This window comes from Cornus florida, unplaced genomic scaffold, assembly GCF_030987335.1.
Source record: "Cornus florida cultivar Cherokee Brave unplaced genomic scaffold, ASM3098733v1 CherokeeBrave_3.0.0_Hap2_Chr01, whole genome shotgun sequence".
Classification (NCBI taxonomy): Eukaryota; Viridiplantae; Streptophyta; class Magnoliopsida; order Cornales; family Cornaceae; genus Cornus; species Cornus florida.
This window is the reverse complement of record NW_026775571.1, coordinates 80312239-80324707: the sequence shown is the minus strand read 5'-3', so window position 1 is coordinate 80324707 and position 12469 is coordinate 80312239. Positions and strand designations below refer to the sequence as shown.

Here is a 12469-nt window from a genome sequence, read left to right as displayed (position 1 = left end):
TAGCATGAAAAATTTTCAAGAAAATTATGAAAAAAAATATATCATTTTATGATTTGAATAATATGAAACTTATCATAAAATAAATGGCATTATCGTAAGTTTGTAAAACTCTCTCAAGAATTTTTAAAAAAAATCATTTTTCCCTAAAATTTTCCATTTCTTGCTAACCGAACTTTTAAAATATTCGGAAAAAAAAAAAAAAATCTAATTCCTTTACCTAACTATAATTTTTTTTCTTGGTAAATTAGGGAGAGGGGGATTAGAACATATGTCCACCGAATCGAACAATTGAACACTCTACCAACTAAGTCACTCGACAATGCCTAATTAATTGTATTGTAACTCAGTGTATCTTCTTCTTTCTCCTACTAAAAACAAACGCAACCTAACATTTTTATTTCCCTTCCAACATAAAAATTGTCACACTCATTTCCTCCCAAAAACTTACCCAAAAAAATGCAACCCATAGGTACAACTCCAACTTGGAAAGAGACTAGATAAACCAATATAGAAATGAAGTTCAGAGTGGACCATCATCCATATCATAGTGATGTGTTAGCTTTTGCTAGCTTTTTCCATCACCGTCCCCATTCAGCTCCTACCTTGGTACCTAGTAGCCGCCCCTCACTTTCTCTCTCTAGCCTAGACTTCCACTTGTCAAACTCTGATTGCTCCGCCCTTTTTGCCGGTCGTATGTAGTGATGTTAAAGTCGATCCAACGTTATTAGCTGTCCCAAACTACCACCACAACTTTCATAGTCGGTTAGGGAACAACAATAATTTGTTAAAAAATCCAATTAATTTTTCTTTCTACGACGCCCATAAGTAGTGTCCAATAAAGATTTACGATAGCATTGACTTGGAATAAAATTTATGTAAATGTTTATTTCAATATTTGTCACACTAATTAATAACAAAATTAAAATCAATCGATTATTGACAATTTTTTTATTTTTATTCTTTCACTTTCATTGCTACACATCCATAAGAGTTACATCCCACGTTGCTAGGTAATAAAATCAATGGATAAATTTAAGATTCGTTTGGCAACCATAGTTGATTTGTGTTTTTATTTTAACTCGGAGCAGTATGTTTAACACTATTTCAAAACTTGTTTGGTAACGTAAATTTGTTGTAAAATTTTTTTAAAGCAAAAACATGATAGCGTGTTTGGTAAAAAGTGTTGTAAGTTTGAAAATTTGAATGGCTAGTTAATAATGTTTATTTAGAATTTTTTTTTTTTAACAGTGCTTTGTTACAATGCGAAAGCAACCAAAAACATCATTTTGATGCTTCTGCTTTTGGTTTCAATTTTAAAAGCGCTTCGGTATTATTTAAATGACAACAAACATTATCAAATATATTTCGTATTTTTGCTTTGCTACAATACACTGATAAAAGCAAAAAACACAAAGTAAAAGCATTAGCCAAACAGACTCTTATCTTTTCCTTTCAATGCTACAAAATCCAACACACTTTTTCACACTCGAGGTTGACCCAATATAATTTATTTTTATTTATCGATGATAGTGGTGTTGGACACTTCATAATTCACTACAAACTCTCATTCCACGTATATTCAATTACAAGACAATCTCTATGAGAGTGATCCTAAAAGGATTCAATTTTTTGACCTACAAGAGATTGTCGACTCAACAAATTGAAGCACAGTTTTTTATAAATATATATTTATTTAATCTTCGGACAGAGGTCCAAAGAATTTCCAAACATTGCTTGTATGTTTTTAATTGTTTTCATTTTTCAATAATTGACAGCGATAAAGAATGAATTCTGTAAATTCACGCATTACTTTTTAATTTTGTCACACTTTTAAGAAGAGCTTTATTGACTGTGATTACATTTATAAATCCACAATCAACTTGAATAGTTGAATAAACAATTTTGGGTTTGTTAAAAATGATAAACAATAAACGAATCATGTCATACCATCCTGTTTTCTTTTTGTGTGTGTGTGTGTGTGTATAACACATCACAAATATATCAACAAATATATATATATATATATGTGTGTGTGTGTGTGTGTATGAAATACCACTAAATGTCACAATAAATACTAAATGCTTTCTTTGCTTTGAAATTAAAAATAATGTTAGTCGCTATATATTCTTGGCAAATGCATTAAAATGAACAAGAAAATTGGCAAATGCAAGTAAATGAACCCAAAAAAAAAAAAAAAAATTATTGTCACAATAAATAAAAAATGAGTAAATATTAAGCTTTCCTCCTATTTTGAAGACGACAATAATCTCTTCTATGTAAAGTTTAGACATTCACCGTCTCTCAATGTGAAAAATTAAACAAACCACACTGTAACAATGCCAAAAATGCAAGTGCATCTTTAATAAAACAAAATAATAATAATAATAATAATACTAATAATAAAACTTTAAGGAAGATAAGCGCAATACACTCTTTTTCACAAAGAGTCATAATCAATTCCATCACAAAACCAAGAGTGCATATTAATCAACATGTCATGTTATTAATGGGTCAGTGCATGATGTTGGGTATGCGCAGCAGAATGGTTATGGAATATATTATATGGATAGATAATCTAAAGAGATGGTAAATAGATTCAACTTGCTCATTTATTTAATTTTTACTTATTTTAATTTTACCGAAATAAAACTAAAATCAAACCACAAAGTAAAAATAAAGTGTAAGTAAATAAAATAGAGTTCGAGAGATGACATTAGGATTTTATCGAGGAAACCCCAATTGGTAGAATAGACCAATTATAACAGGAAAAATCTCGTTGGATTTCGCAATCATGAGATAAACGATCCACTGTGTTTGAAGCAAAGTATACCGAACTTTGACTTAGTCTCACACCCTATCGTTCTACCAAAAACCAATTGCTGACAATCCCTGGCTTTGCGACTCCCCCGTCCAACAGCTCTCGACCTCAGGCTTACTCTCAATCTCTGTAGAAGAGTTACAGGTAGATCAGACAACACTCCACGAATGCTCTGACCCCTTCAAAGTGTAATCGCTTCACCCCTTTTCTTCTAGATCTGAATTTGACGAAGAATGAATGAATTCTGCTTTTCCGGAATTTCTGAATCTTCAATTATGCTTCAATTCCGTTGAGATAGAGAATAACACTTCTAAATCACTCTTGTGTTTATGTGTGTGCTATCAAAAATAAAATTAGAAAAATCCGATTGATTTTCTGAAGGAATAAAAAATATCTCTCAAAAAGGCTCTCAAAAAGATCTGTATTTTTTTTATGCAAAAGCCACCCATAAACCTATGTGTATGACACACTTTATATAGAGTTTAAAATGTTCTAGTCCATTTGAAAATATGATAAAATTCGTGCATAAGACTTGAAACACTTCTAAACCAACTAAGAAAGAAATCAGGAACAGGAAACTAAACTTTCCATAGGTTATTAAGATTCTAGAACCTGTTCAAAGAATTTGGAACAGGTTCAAGGATGGCAGAATGTATTTCGAGACCAATATTGAAGACTTGAACCTATTCAAAGAATTGGAAACATGTTCAAAAATGACAGAATGTTTTCTAGGCCACATTCAAATCGCTTGAACCTGTTCCAAGAATCATGAACAGGTTCAAATCTGCGAGACTTGATTCCTAAGGTTCTAGGCACTGTTTTTGGTATATTCTGAAACTTACCAAATAAGGAATGTGGCCTAACCTTTTTAGATTCCTTCCTAAAGTATTGTTCTTACATGTCTCGAATGATTTCAATCATGGTAACTTTGAAAAACCTTCCAATTCCGTAGTTGCTGTCGATCCGGATATGGTAACTCGAATTACAACTCGACAAGGACTTGTTTTGACATCGAAAGTTGCCAATTACAGAATATATATTTTTTACAATCTTCCCAATATATATGTCTTACACATGATACCAAACTTGTACTTCTTAGAAGAAAATTAGAGGTTCAAATTCAGTGAAGACATGAATGTTTGCTTACCAAATAAAAATAAATAATAAAAAATAATTAAAAAAAAAAAAAAATGTCATGTTGTGCAATTTTGTGAAGCAATTATCTTACCACAATTAAACAAAGAAGATTGTATTTGACTAAGCAAAATATATATATATATATATATATATATATATATATATATATATATATATAAATTTAAAAAAAAAAAAAGAAAAAAGAATTGAATAATTGAAGAATTAATAATATCTACCATTCAAAAAGGAATGGAGTAAAGGGTTCACTTATACTACTATACATCCAAGGGGCAACTTAAGGAGTAAGGTACCTTCTTACATGAGTAACCTTTTTCTTTTTTATACTACAGCTATTTTGATGCAAGAGCAAGGCATCCTAAAAACCCCTTAAACACGGGGTAGTAGTGATTCTTATAACCATCATTTGAAAACAAAGATTGCCTTCAAACTAATTTCTTAGGAGTGAAGATGTCTGGGAGTCAAACAAAGGAAGGGGGAGAGCTTCCTACTCCCTCGATCTAATAATTGTAACAAACAAACACAAAGTTTCTGAAAAAAAGATAAATTGTTTTTAGACGGTTCTTCATCGTTGATACTTGCTGGTTCGGTTCAATTAAGATATTTCTATTAAAATAAATTGAATAAAAAGAAAGGTTTAACATGAATTAGAGGGGGTTGTAAATTTTTTTACATCACCGTGCAGTAATAATATTTGCAGCATTTTTTTTTTGCTTTTTGAGGTCAATATCTCACATAGACCTCTTTTAGTTTTATAATCCCACCTACTTTTTTGAGGTTTTAGTTTATGTAACAATTTCTCAGGCAATTAGGCATATGTCGGAGACAAGCATAATCAATATCATTAAAAAAGTAATAAAATGTCAATTTTGCCCTTCTACTATCAAAAATGATAGCAAATATTTCGTATGCAAAATGATAAAATAACACGCTATCATAATCAAGTTTAATAGTCGCGATTCTATGTGAGAGATTGACAAACTTTAAAAGTGAAATTTATTTGTTTTATTTTATTTTATTTGGTGGTTGTAGATGTCAAAACAGTTGTGCTTTGGGCTAGCACTAGAAGAAGGAATGAGATTTGTTCTCATAGAAAAGAGAAGAAAAAATAAAGAAAGTAAAAAATAGTGCAATTTGTTAAAGATTTTTTTTTTTTTTTTGCGGACAGACACCTTTCAAGTAAGGAATGCAGTTCGAAAGCTCTTATCTCCCAAATTCTTCCGTAAACAATTTGTTAAAGACTGTTTAATAAATAAACTAAATAGGAAAATAATAAATGTAATTCAATTATTCATAAATGCACTTCTTCTCTATTTTAATATTAAAACTCAATAACATAAATACCACAAACTTAATTTCATAAATTTGGATCAATTACAATAATCTCACTTTAAACATACATATATATTAAAAATGGAGTGTATTTATAATCTCCTAATAAATATACATAAATTTGTAAGGTTGGGGCGTACCTTCCCGTTTCTGTCCATTCCCATTGCAATATTGCATGACAGACTCGTGCCACTAGTTTTGCGTCCTCTTTCTCACACACGTCTGCCTCTCATCCCCTTCTCTCTCTCTAAAACCCCCCATACACACTCTCTAAAACGATGTGCCTTAAAACTTCGCTAAGAGAAGTATAGTGTCTTAGTACCTGATTCACAGCTCTCACTAAACAAGTTCTAATCAATCACTACATACATATACATAATACATATATACACATATATGTCTCGTGTGTGTATATATATATCAGTCGAGTAGTCGATCAGGTAATTCAAACTGTTTCATTTCAATTCGCAGCATTTGATTTCTTCTTTCGCGATTTTAAATTCAATTTGTTGTGGCTTCGATTCTGCTTTATACATTCTCAAAGAGAATGATAGAGTTTTGAGAAAATCAGTGCATATTCAGTCTCTGTATTCGATGAATTTCAATACTTCATTTATTTTCTTCAATTGACCTGTACTGCACATTTTTTAATTTCATGACCACGATTGATCTTGAAATTTTATTGTTTGGATGGTTATTCTCAGATTTATTTTTTTTTATTTTTTTTCCCCTTTTCAGGTTAAATAGCTCTAGAGCATTAGTGTATATCTATCTACTTTGAAACTCTGGTCAATCTCACAAATCTCGAATTTTTTTCAAGGAGATCTGCAGATTGATCGTTTGAAGGTATGCTTGCAGAATTCCTTAAATCTCTCTCTATGTGTGTGTTTGTGTGTGAGTTTTGGATTGAGAAATGAAAATTGGAATCTTGTAAGTGATACTGCAACCTCAACTAATTTCTTGATTTGTTGTGTTTCCTGGGCAATCAATTGGACCATCTGATTGATTTTTGGTGCAAATCCATTACTTAAATTGTTTTGAAATTGTTTGGGAAAATGTAATATCATCTCTATCTACTAGTTCATGAGTAGTATGATCTGTTGTTGTTGTGCTATTAATATTCATTTATTTAAAAAATGAAACCTTGGATCTTGCTTTTCTTGTGTCTACAACTTTCCTTTATTTTAGAAAAAAGTGGGTTTTTTCTTTGTGATTGTTTAATGGAAATGGGTTAGTCTGGTGCGGAGTTCTGTCTATGCAAATTAATTATTTTATATTTTTAAAGGCTGTGTTTTATTCCTTTACATATTTTTATATTATACACTAATTCCTTTCTAACACGTGTTATCTTATTGCAAATTTGGTGAAGATGATATGTTTTTATATTTCTAACCATTAGTTAAATTCATTCATCGATCAAATTCATTATATTAGTGGGTGCTAGATCCTAGATAGACACAACTATTCTTATTATTTGTTTGTTAATTTTTTAGTACTAAAAAGAATGGCTTGAGATCTTATGCATGTGCCCGATCATTTAAGACTCCCCAGAAATGATTCTAATGGGCATTGGAAAAACTTCTGAATTTAGAGCAAGGAATTTCAAAGTGGTTTCCCCTAAACCAATTTGAGTGATTGGTCTAGACCGCAAGTTATTAAGAAGGATTTCTGTTATTGATTCTTTTCCTGTTTTATACATTTAGTTTTCCTGCCCAATTCCTGTATGAATGTTCAGATTGCATATGGGAAAAAGATCCAACCATGATATCATGTTCGGCTTATTTAAATTTATTACTAACGCATTCATATGAATAAACACAGTAAATATTAGACCTTTCTTTAATTAGCAAGTTTTCTAATCTCATTTTGTTTCTTTACGCAGTTATTACAGAAAGTTTTAGTCAGTTTCACTTATATAGCATTAGTTGATGGCTTCACCTGATTTTGATTCCCCCTGTTCATCCTCTAATGTCGAAACCTTTAATTACTCTTTTAATATATACAAAGAGGAAGGGGCCTCGGCAAACAGTTTTTTTCTGGAAGTTCCCACCAATTCTATATTCCATAACCGCAATATCCCAAAACCTCCTCCTTTCCCTGCTAAATTTTGTTCAAGAACCAATTACCCCAGAAGACCTGCAGAGCGTTGCTTTGTCCCAAGGGAAACAAAAGATACATGGGACAAGCTCTTCAAAGAAAGTTGGGGAGCAGATGTCTATATTCTTACAGAGAATAGGGCAATTATTCCAGCTCATTCCATTGTTCTGGTGAGTAAATCAAAATTTTCTTTGCCCTTTATAATATCGTTTTTTGTTCTCATGTTTTGATTGTAGACTATTGTTTGAAGGGTATATATATTTTTGCTTAAAATGACATGTTTTATGCAAGTGTTTAAATACTGTTCTTAAGAAATTTTGTTGAATTCTAAAATGATATCAGCTGAAGCTATGCTGAAATTTGTATTTATTTATTCTTGTATAAGTGTTTTCCAAGAGATATATGAATTGATTATTTATTTTTTTATTTTTTATTTTTTGGGTGGGGGCAAGGATGCGCAGCAAAAGACTTATGACCTATAATTTTGGTTTTGTGCAGAGTGCTGCATCAACAGTACTGGGGAATTTTCTGCAGCAATCAATAGTAAAAAATGGTATCAGATGCATTAAGATTCCTGGGGTACCTTGTGAGGCTGTCTATGCATTCATACGTTTTCTTTACTCATCTTGGTATGTTGGAAGTCTCTCGCTTCATTCATTTGTCTATCTTAATTTTTTTTGTTAGTTTGGTATTGCCTCAGTGCCAAATCAAAGCATTAATTTGACATCCGTATGTTTTATTTTCTTGTAAACTTATTAGGATAAGTGGCATGAAATTCTGTTGATTTGCTAGTCTTGTAGAAGACATTAGTCTTGACTCCATCAAATTTAAACTTATCCCACCCGTGCACATGGTACTACATAATAGTGCTAGAATCCCTCAGTATTGAGCAGTTAATAGACCTGCAATGTCATTACAAGAAGCTACGGTGATATCAGTTTTACAGCTAACTATCAATACAAGAAGCTATGGTGAGATCAGTTGTACAGATAACTATCTGTGTGGTTGTTCCTTATCAAAGACTTGAGTCATTTGACAACAGCCCAGGGTAATGATTAACAAACGAAGCTTCCTTCATAATAACTATGATGTTTCAATAATGACACGGTCTGTAATTTAAATCTATGTTACATGGACTCTTCTAAAAGCCTGAAGTTCTTGTGGCGGACACAAGGCACTTAGGTATGGATAAGAGATATTTTTGGTAAAAAATGTACATATCTGATAATTCGAGTTGTTTTATGTTGCTGTAGATAAGACTTCTTACTGTGTTCCTTTTGTCGTATGGATGGTATGTGTGTCAAAACATTGTTTTTTTTATAAAATAAAAATAATACTAATAATAATATTAAAACTATGAATATGTAGATGTGTCTTGTATACTTGGGTTTGAGCATTTGGTAAATCCAACATTTAGCTCTAATCCTCATAACATATTTCATACTATGTTACGTGAACTTCAAAGAAAATATGTGAAGTGCCCATACCATCTGCATGGGTACATGATATATTTATGAGATGTACACAAGAAGAATATCAACTAATTCAAGTTTATTATATTGCCGTACATAAACTTGACTACTATATTCATTTTTTTACATTTTGATTCAAAACGAGTGAAGTGACTATGTTGAACACTCTGTCTTACATAAAACATTATTTTATAATAAAGCTAAAAACATTAAATAATATAAATATTTAAACACATCCCCATGTCCTTGGATTGGAAATTGATAAATCTGACATGCATAACCAAGTCCATGCAACATAGATTTCAAATATTTAAGTAATTTCATTCCAAGCTATGGGAAATTCTGGGGTTTATACTGAATTGTCTTTCACTATTTAAAATATGAATGAATACAATATATAGCACTGAAGTTCTACATTTCCATTCCAGCTAAATTAGTAGTAGTAGGGATGGATTTTTTCTTTCTATTTCTAATACCCTTGTGGTTTTATGAGTTTGTGTCAATGCCACCTTGGTCTTTTTCAATGATTCTCAACTTGCATTTCCTTTCATATCATAATGCAGCTATGAAGAAGAAGAGATGAAGAAGTTTGTTCTTCATTTATTGGTTTTGTCACACTCCTTCTCAGTACCATCACTTAAAAAATTATGTGCACACTTTTTGGAGCAGAACTGGCTGACCACAGAAAATGTGGTAGATGTGCTTCAGTTAGCGAGAAACTGTGATGCACCCCGGCTATCCTTGATTTGTGTTCGTATTGTTGTGAGGGACTTCAAAACCATATCTTCCACTGAAGGATGGAAAATAATGAGGCGTGTTAATCCTGCACTTGAGCAAGAGCTTTTAGAGTCAGTTGTTGAAGCAGATTCCGTAAGTTAGTTTTCTTTGTTTGGAGCAAGTTTCAGTGCTTATGTACTCATGGTTTGAATGATGACCTGCCCCTGGTTGTGCTGAATCTGTTGCAATGGCATGTCTTGTAGGTGGACCAAGTCACAGCATTACATAACTTATTGAAATATTTGGTAGATTTTTGTGTATCATCTTTTAATTGGCTTTAAGAAAACCTATTGCTTCATCCGTGGAGAACGCTTGCATTTGGGGTGTATGTAGTAAGAATTATAGCAAAGTCCTGGGTTTGACTTAGAAAATTTATCACTTTCTGAGAGTACTGAATAAAAAAATACGTTTGTCATGCATGCAAACCATATTTTTCTTGGTGATTTTGTGGTTAGCCTTAAAATTATCCATAAGTTCTTTGGTTATACTAAGTAAATTTTCAATATTAGGAACATCTAGTTTTTTCCCATTTTTTATATTCATTCTTTTACCCCTTCGGAATTCATTGTTCTGGAAAAAAGTATTACTTCTTCTTCTTCTTGCTTTTTTTTTTTTTCTTTTTTCCTTTGCCAATAAGTAAATTTTAACTTCTATTGTTTCCACTGGGATTTTGGTTTCTTACTGATGTTTTTGTTCCCGTATTATATTCTTAATTCCTATGCTTACTCCCTTCATAATCTATAATATCTTTAATTTCTTTGTATGCTTTATCTTTCTTTTTGGCCATCAAAAATGAGTTTTAAGTGTACAGTTTCCTTAGGACTAGCCAGTACAAGAAATGTTACTGTTTTGTAATTCTTTTTCATGATATAGACACACGCCAAAATGCATATGCCTGCAAGGAGGTAAAGTAGTACGTCAAAAGATGCAGTGCAGAAAACATTTGAATCTAGGCCAATAAGGTGTCTGGTATCACTGAATTGATTTTTTTGGCTACATTTTTTTTGTAGGATCTTGGAAACTGGAATGTTAATTTCATTTCTTCTTTTCAGAGAAAACAAGAGAGGTTGAAGAAAATTGAAGAGAAGATGGTATACTTACAACTACATGAGGCAATGGAAGCCCTACTTCACATATGCAGGGATGGTTGCAGGACAATTGGGCCCCGTGACAAAGTGCTGAAAGGAAGCCAGGTTGTTTGCAGTTTCCCAGCTTGCAAGGGGCTTGAGACTTTAGTCCGCCATTTCTCCAATTGTAAGACCCGGGTCCCTGGTGGATGTGTGCACTGCAAGCGCATGTGGCAGCTTCTTGAACTGCATTCCCGCATGTGTAATGCGCCTGATTATTGCAAGGTTCCTCTTTGCAGGTAAGCATACATTTTAGATTGCATGATTCAAAACATGGTACATTTTTCATCCCATGATTTTGAATACAGTAATCATGATTTTTTTTTTTTTTTTTTTTTTTTTCATATTTTTCCAGAATCAACTAAGAATGTTACAATATGATAAATTGCATTTTTGATTCGCTCCTCTTTTTTACAAGTTCTGATACTACTGACGGCTGATTTATAAGACAAGGAATTGGTTTTGATAATACCATACTAATCTTATATCCTTTTAATGGCGGAATTATTTCTCTCATTTCCTTTTAGAAGTTGTCCCCTCTTTAAATCTATACTCCTGTCCTATGAAATGTTGCGGGAAATTTGAAATGTGGTAAATATGATGGTAACGCTGTCCTGTCTTTTCATGGTCTTAGGCATTTTAAGGAGAAAATGCAGCAGCAGTGCAAGAAAGATGAGGCAAAATGGAAACTGTTGGTTAGCAAAGTGTTGGCGGCAAAGATTTCACTCGGGCCATTTGCATCTCGACGGTCGGGTTTTTTGTGACCTCGATATGTACTTCGTTTGTTCATAGAAGTGTTCAGCCAATATTCAGCTGGCTGGCTTTATGCATAAACAAAGTAGAAACTGTAAAAATGTAAGAAACGGGAATAAAAGTCTTCATCTGTGGTTTCTTGTTACATTTATACATAAATCCATGATGAGGATGTGCCTATGTAAGTTTGAATTTAAATTAAATGTATGGCGCATATCGGTTGAATTTATACATAAATATGCGCATTTCTTCTTGTAATTGGGTGCATTTCTTTGGAGGATTTATTTTCATTTTACTATTTTACTGTGTTGATTGTATCCCTCCCCTTTGCATGGAGTGCTGCATAATGTTAAACTCATCCAACATGTTCAAATTTACTTCAAACGAAAGAAAGATATGATAAATGATTAGTGGTTTGTTCTTTGTCAAGGGTCAAGTAATTAAATTATAATGAGTGCCATTTTCACATTCTAATGTAATTTATACATATATTTTATGTGTTCTTTATAGATTTTGATATAATTTATCAAAAAATTAAAAATTTATATAGATAGGTAATTCATACTTGTTCCTGAAGAGGAGGAAGATGGGATTTAAAACTTCCTTCTAGGGTTTTATAACCACGAAGGTCAATGGTGTGAAGAGAGTCTGATTTGAAGATAGAAAGTTCTACGGTGTGGAGAGAGTCAATCTGGATTAAAGAGAGAGAGACTCTGTTATGGTCTGAAAAGAGAAAACTTCTATGGCATGGAGAGAGAGGGAGAGAGAGAGAGAGGAGGGTTTCGAAGCAAGGTACAAGGTCCGAGGTCGAGATTAAGAGGTTCGTAGAAGCAAGGTACAAGATCCGAGGTCGAGATTAAGAGGTTCGTAAAATGATTTACGGAGGATTTATGGGGAGTTGTTTTTGTTAGGGTTTCGAAATTATTTCACTTTGTAAA

General features: G+C 32.3%; 1 protein-coding gene across 2 annotated transcripts; it reads left to right on the top strand.

Annotated features, from left to right (window-relative positions):
* The first annotated feature begins 5456 nt into the window (after positions 1–5456).
* Positions 5457–11829, top strand: LOC132302586 (BTB/POZ and TAZ domain-containing protein 3). Of its 2 annotated transcripts, none has more exons than XM_059799496.1 (7): positions 5457–5745; positions 6044–6151; positions 7188–7572; positions 7901–8031; positions 9438–9744; positions 10662–11017; positions 11413–11829. In XM_059799496.1, the coding sequence occupies exons 3-7, from the start codon at positions 7234–7236 to the stop codon at positions 11540–11542; spliced, it is 1263 nt and encodes a 420-aa protein (XP_059655479.1). In that variant the 5' UTR covers positions 5457–5745; positions 6044–6151; positions 7188–7233; the 3' UTR covers positions 11543–11829. The 2 variants fall into 2 exon arrangements, with proteins under 2 accessions (XP_059655479.1, XP_059655486.1); XM_059799503.1 differs by having other exon boundaries at positions 5460–5745; positions 10704–11017.
* Positions 11830–12469: the final 640 nt, after the last annotated feature.

What these genes read in the sequence shown, in the direction of transcription:
- LOC132302586 (XM_059799496.1), top strand. Translation starts at nt 7,234, where the DNA reads ATGGCTTCACCTGATTTTGATTCCCCCTGTTCATCCTCTAATGTCGAA. An exon ending in CAGCTCATTCCATTGTTCTG is followed by an intron (nt 7,573 to 7,900) that starts GTGAGTAAATCA and finishes GGTTTTGTGCAG; the next exon opens with AGTGCTGCATCAACAGTACT. An exon ending in CGTTTTCTTTACTCATCTTG is followed by an intron (nt 8,032 to 9,437) that starts GTATGTTGGAAG and finishes ATCATAATGCAG; the next exon opens with CTATGAAGAAGAAGAGATGA.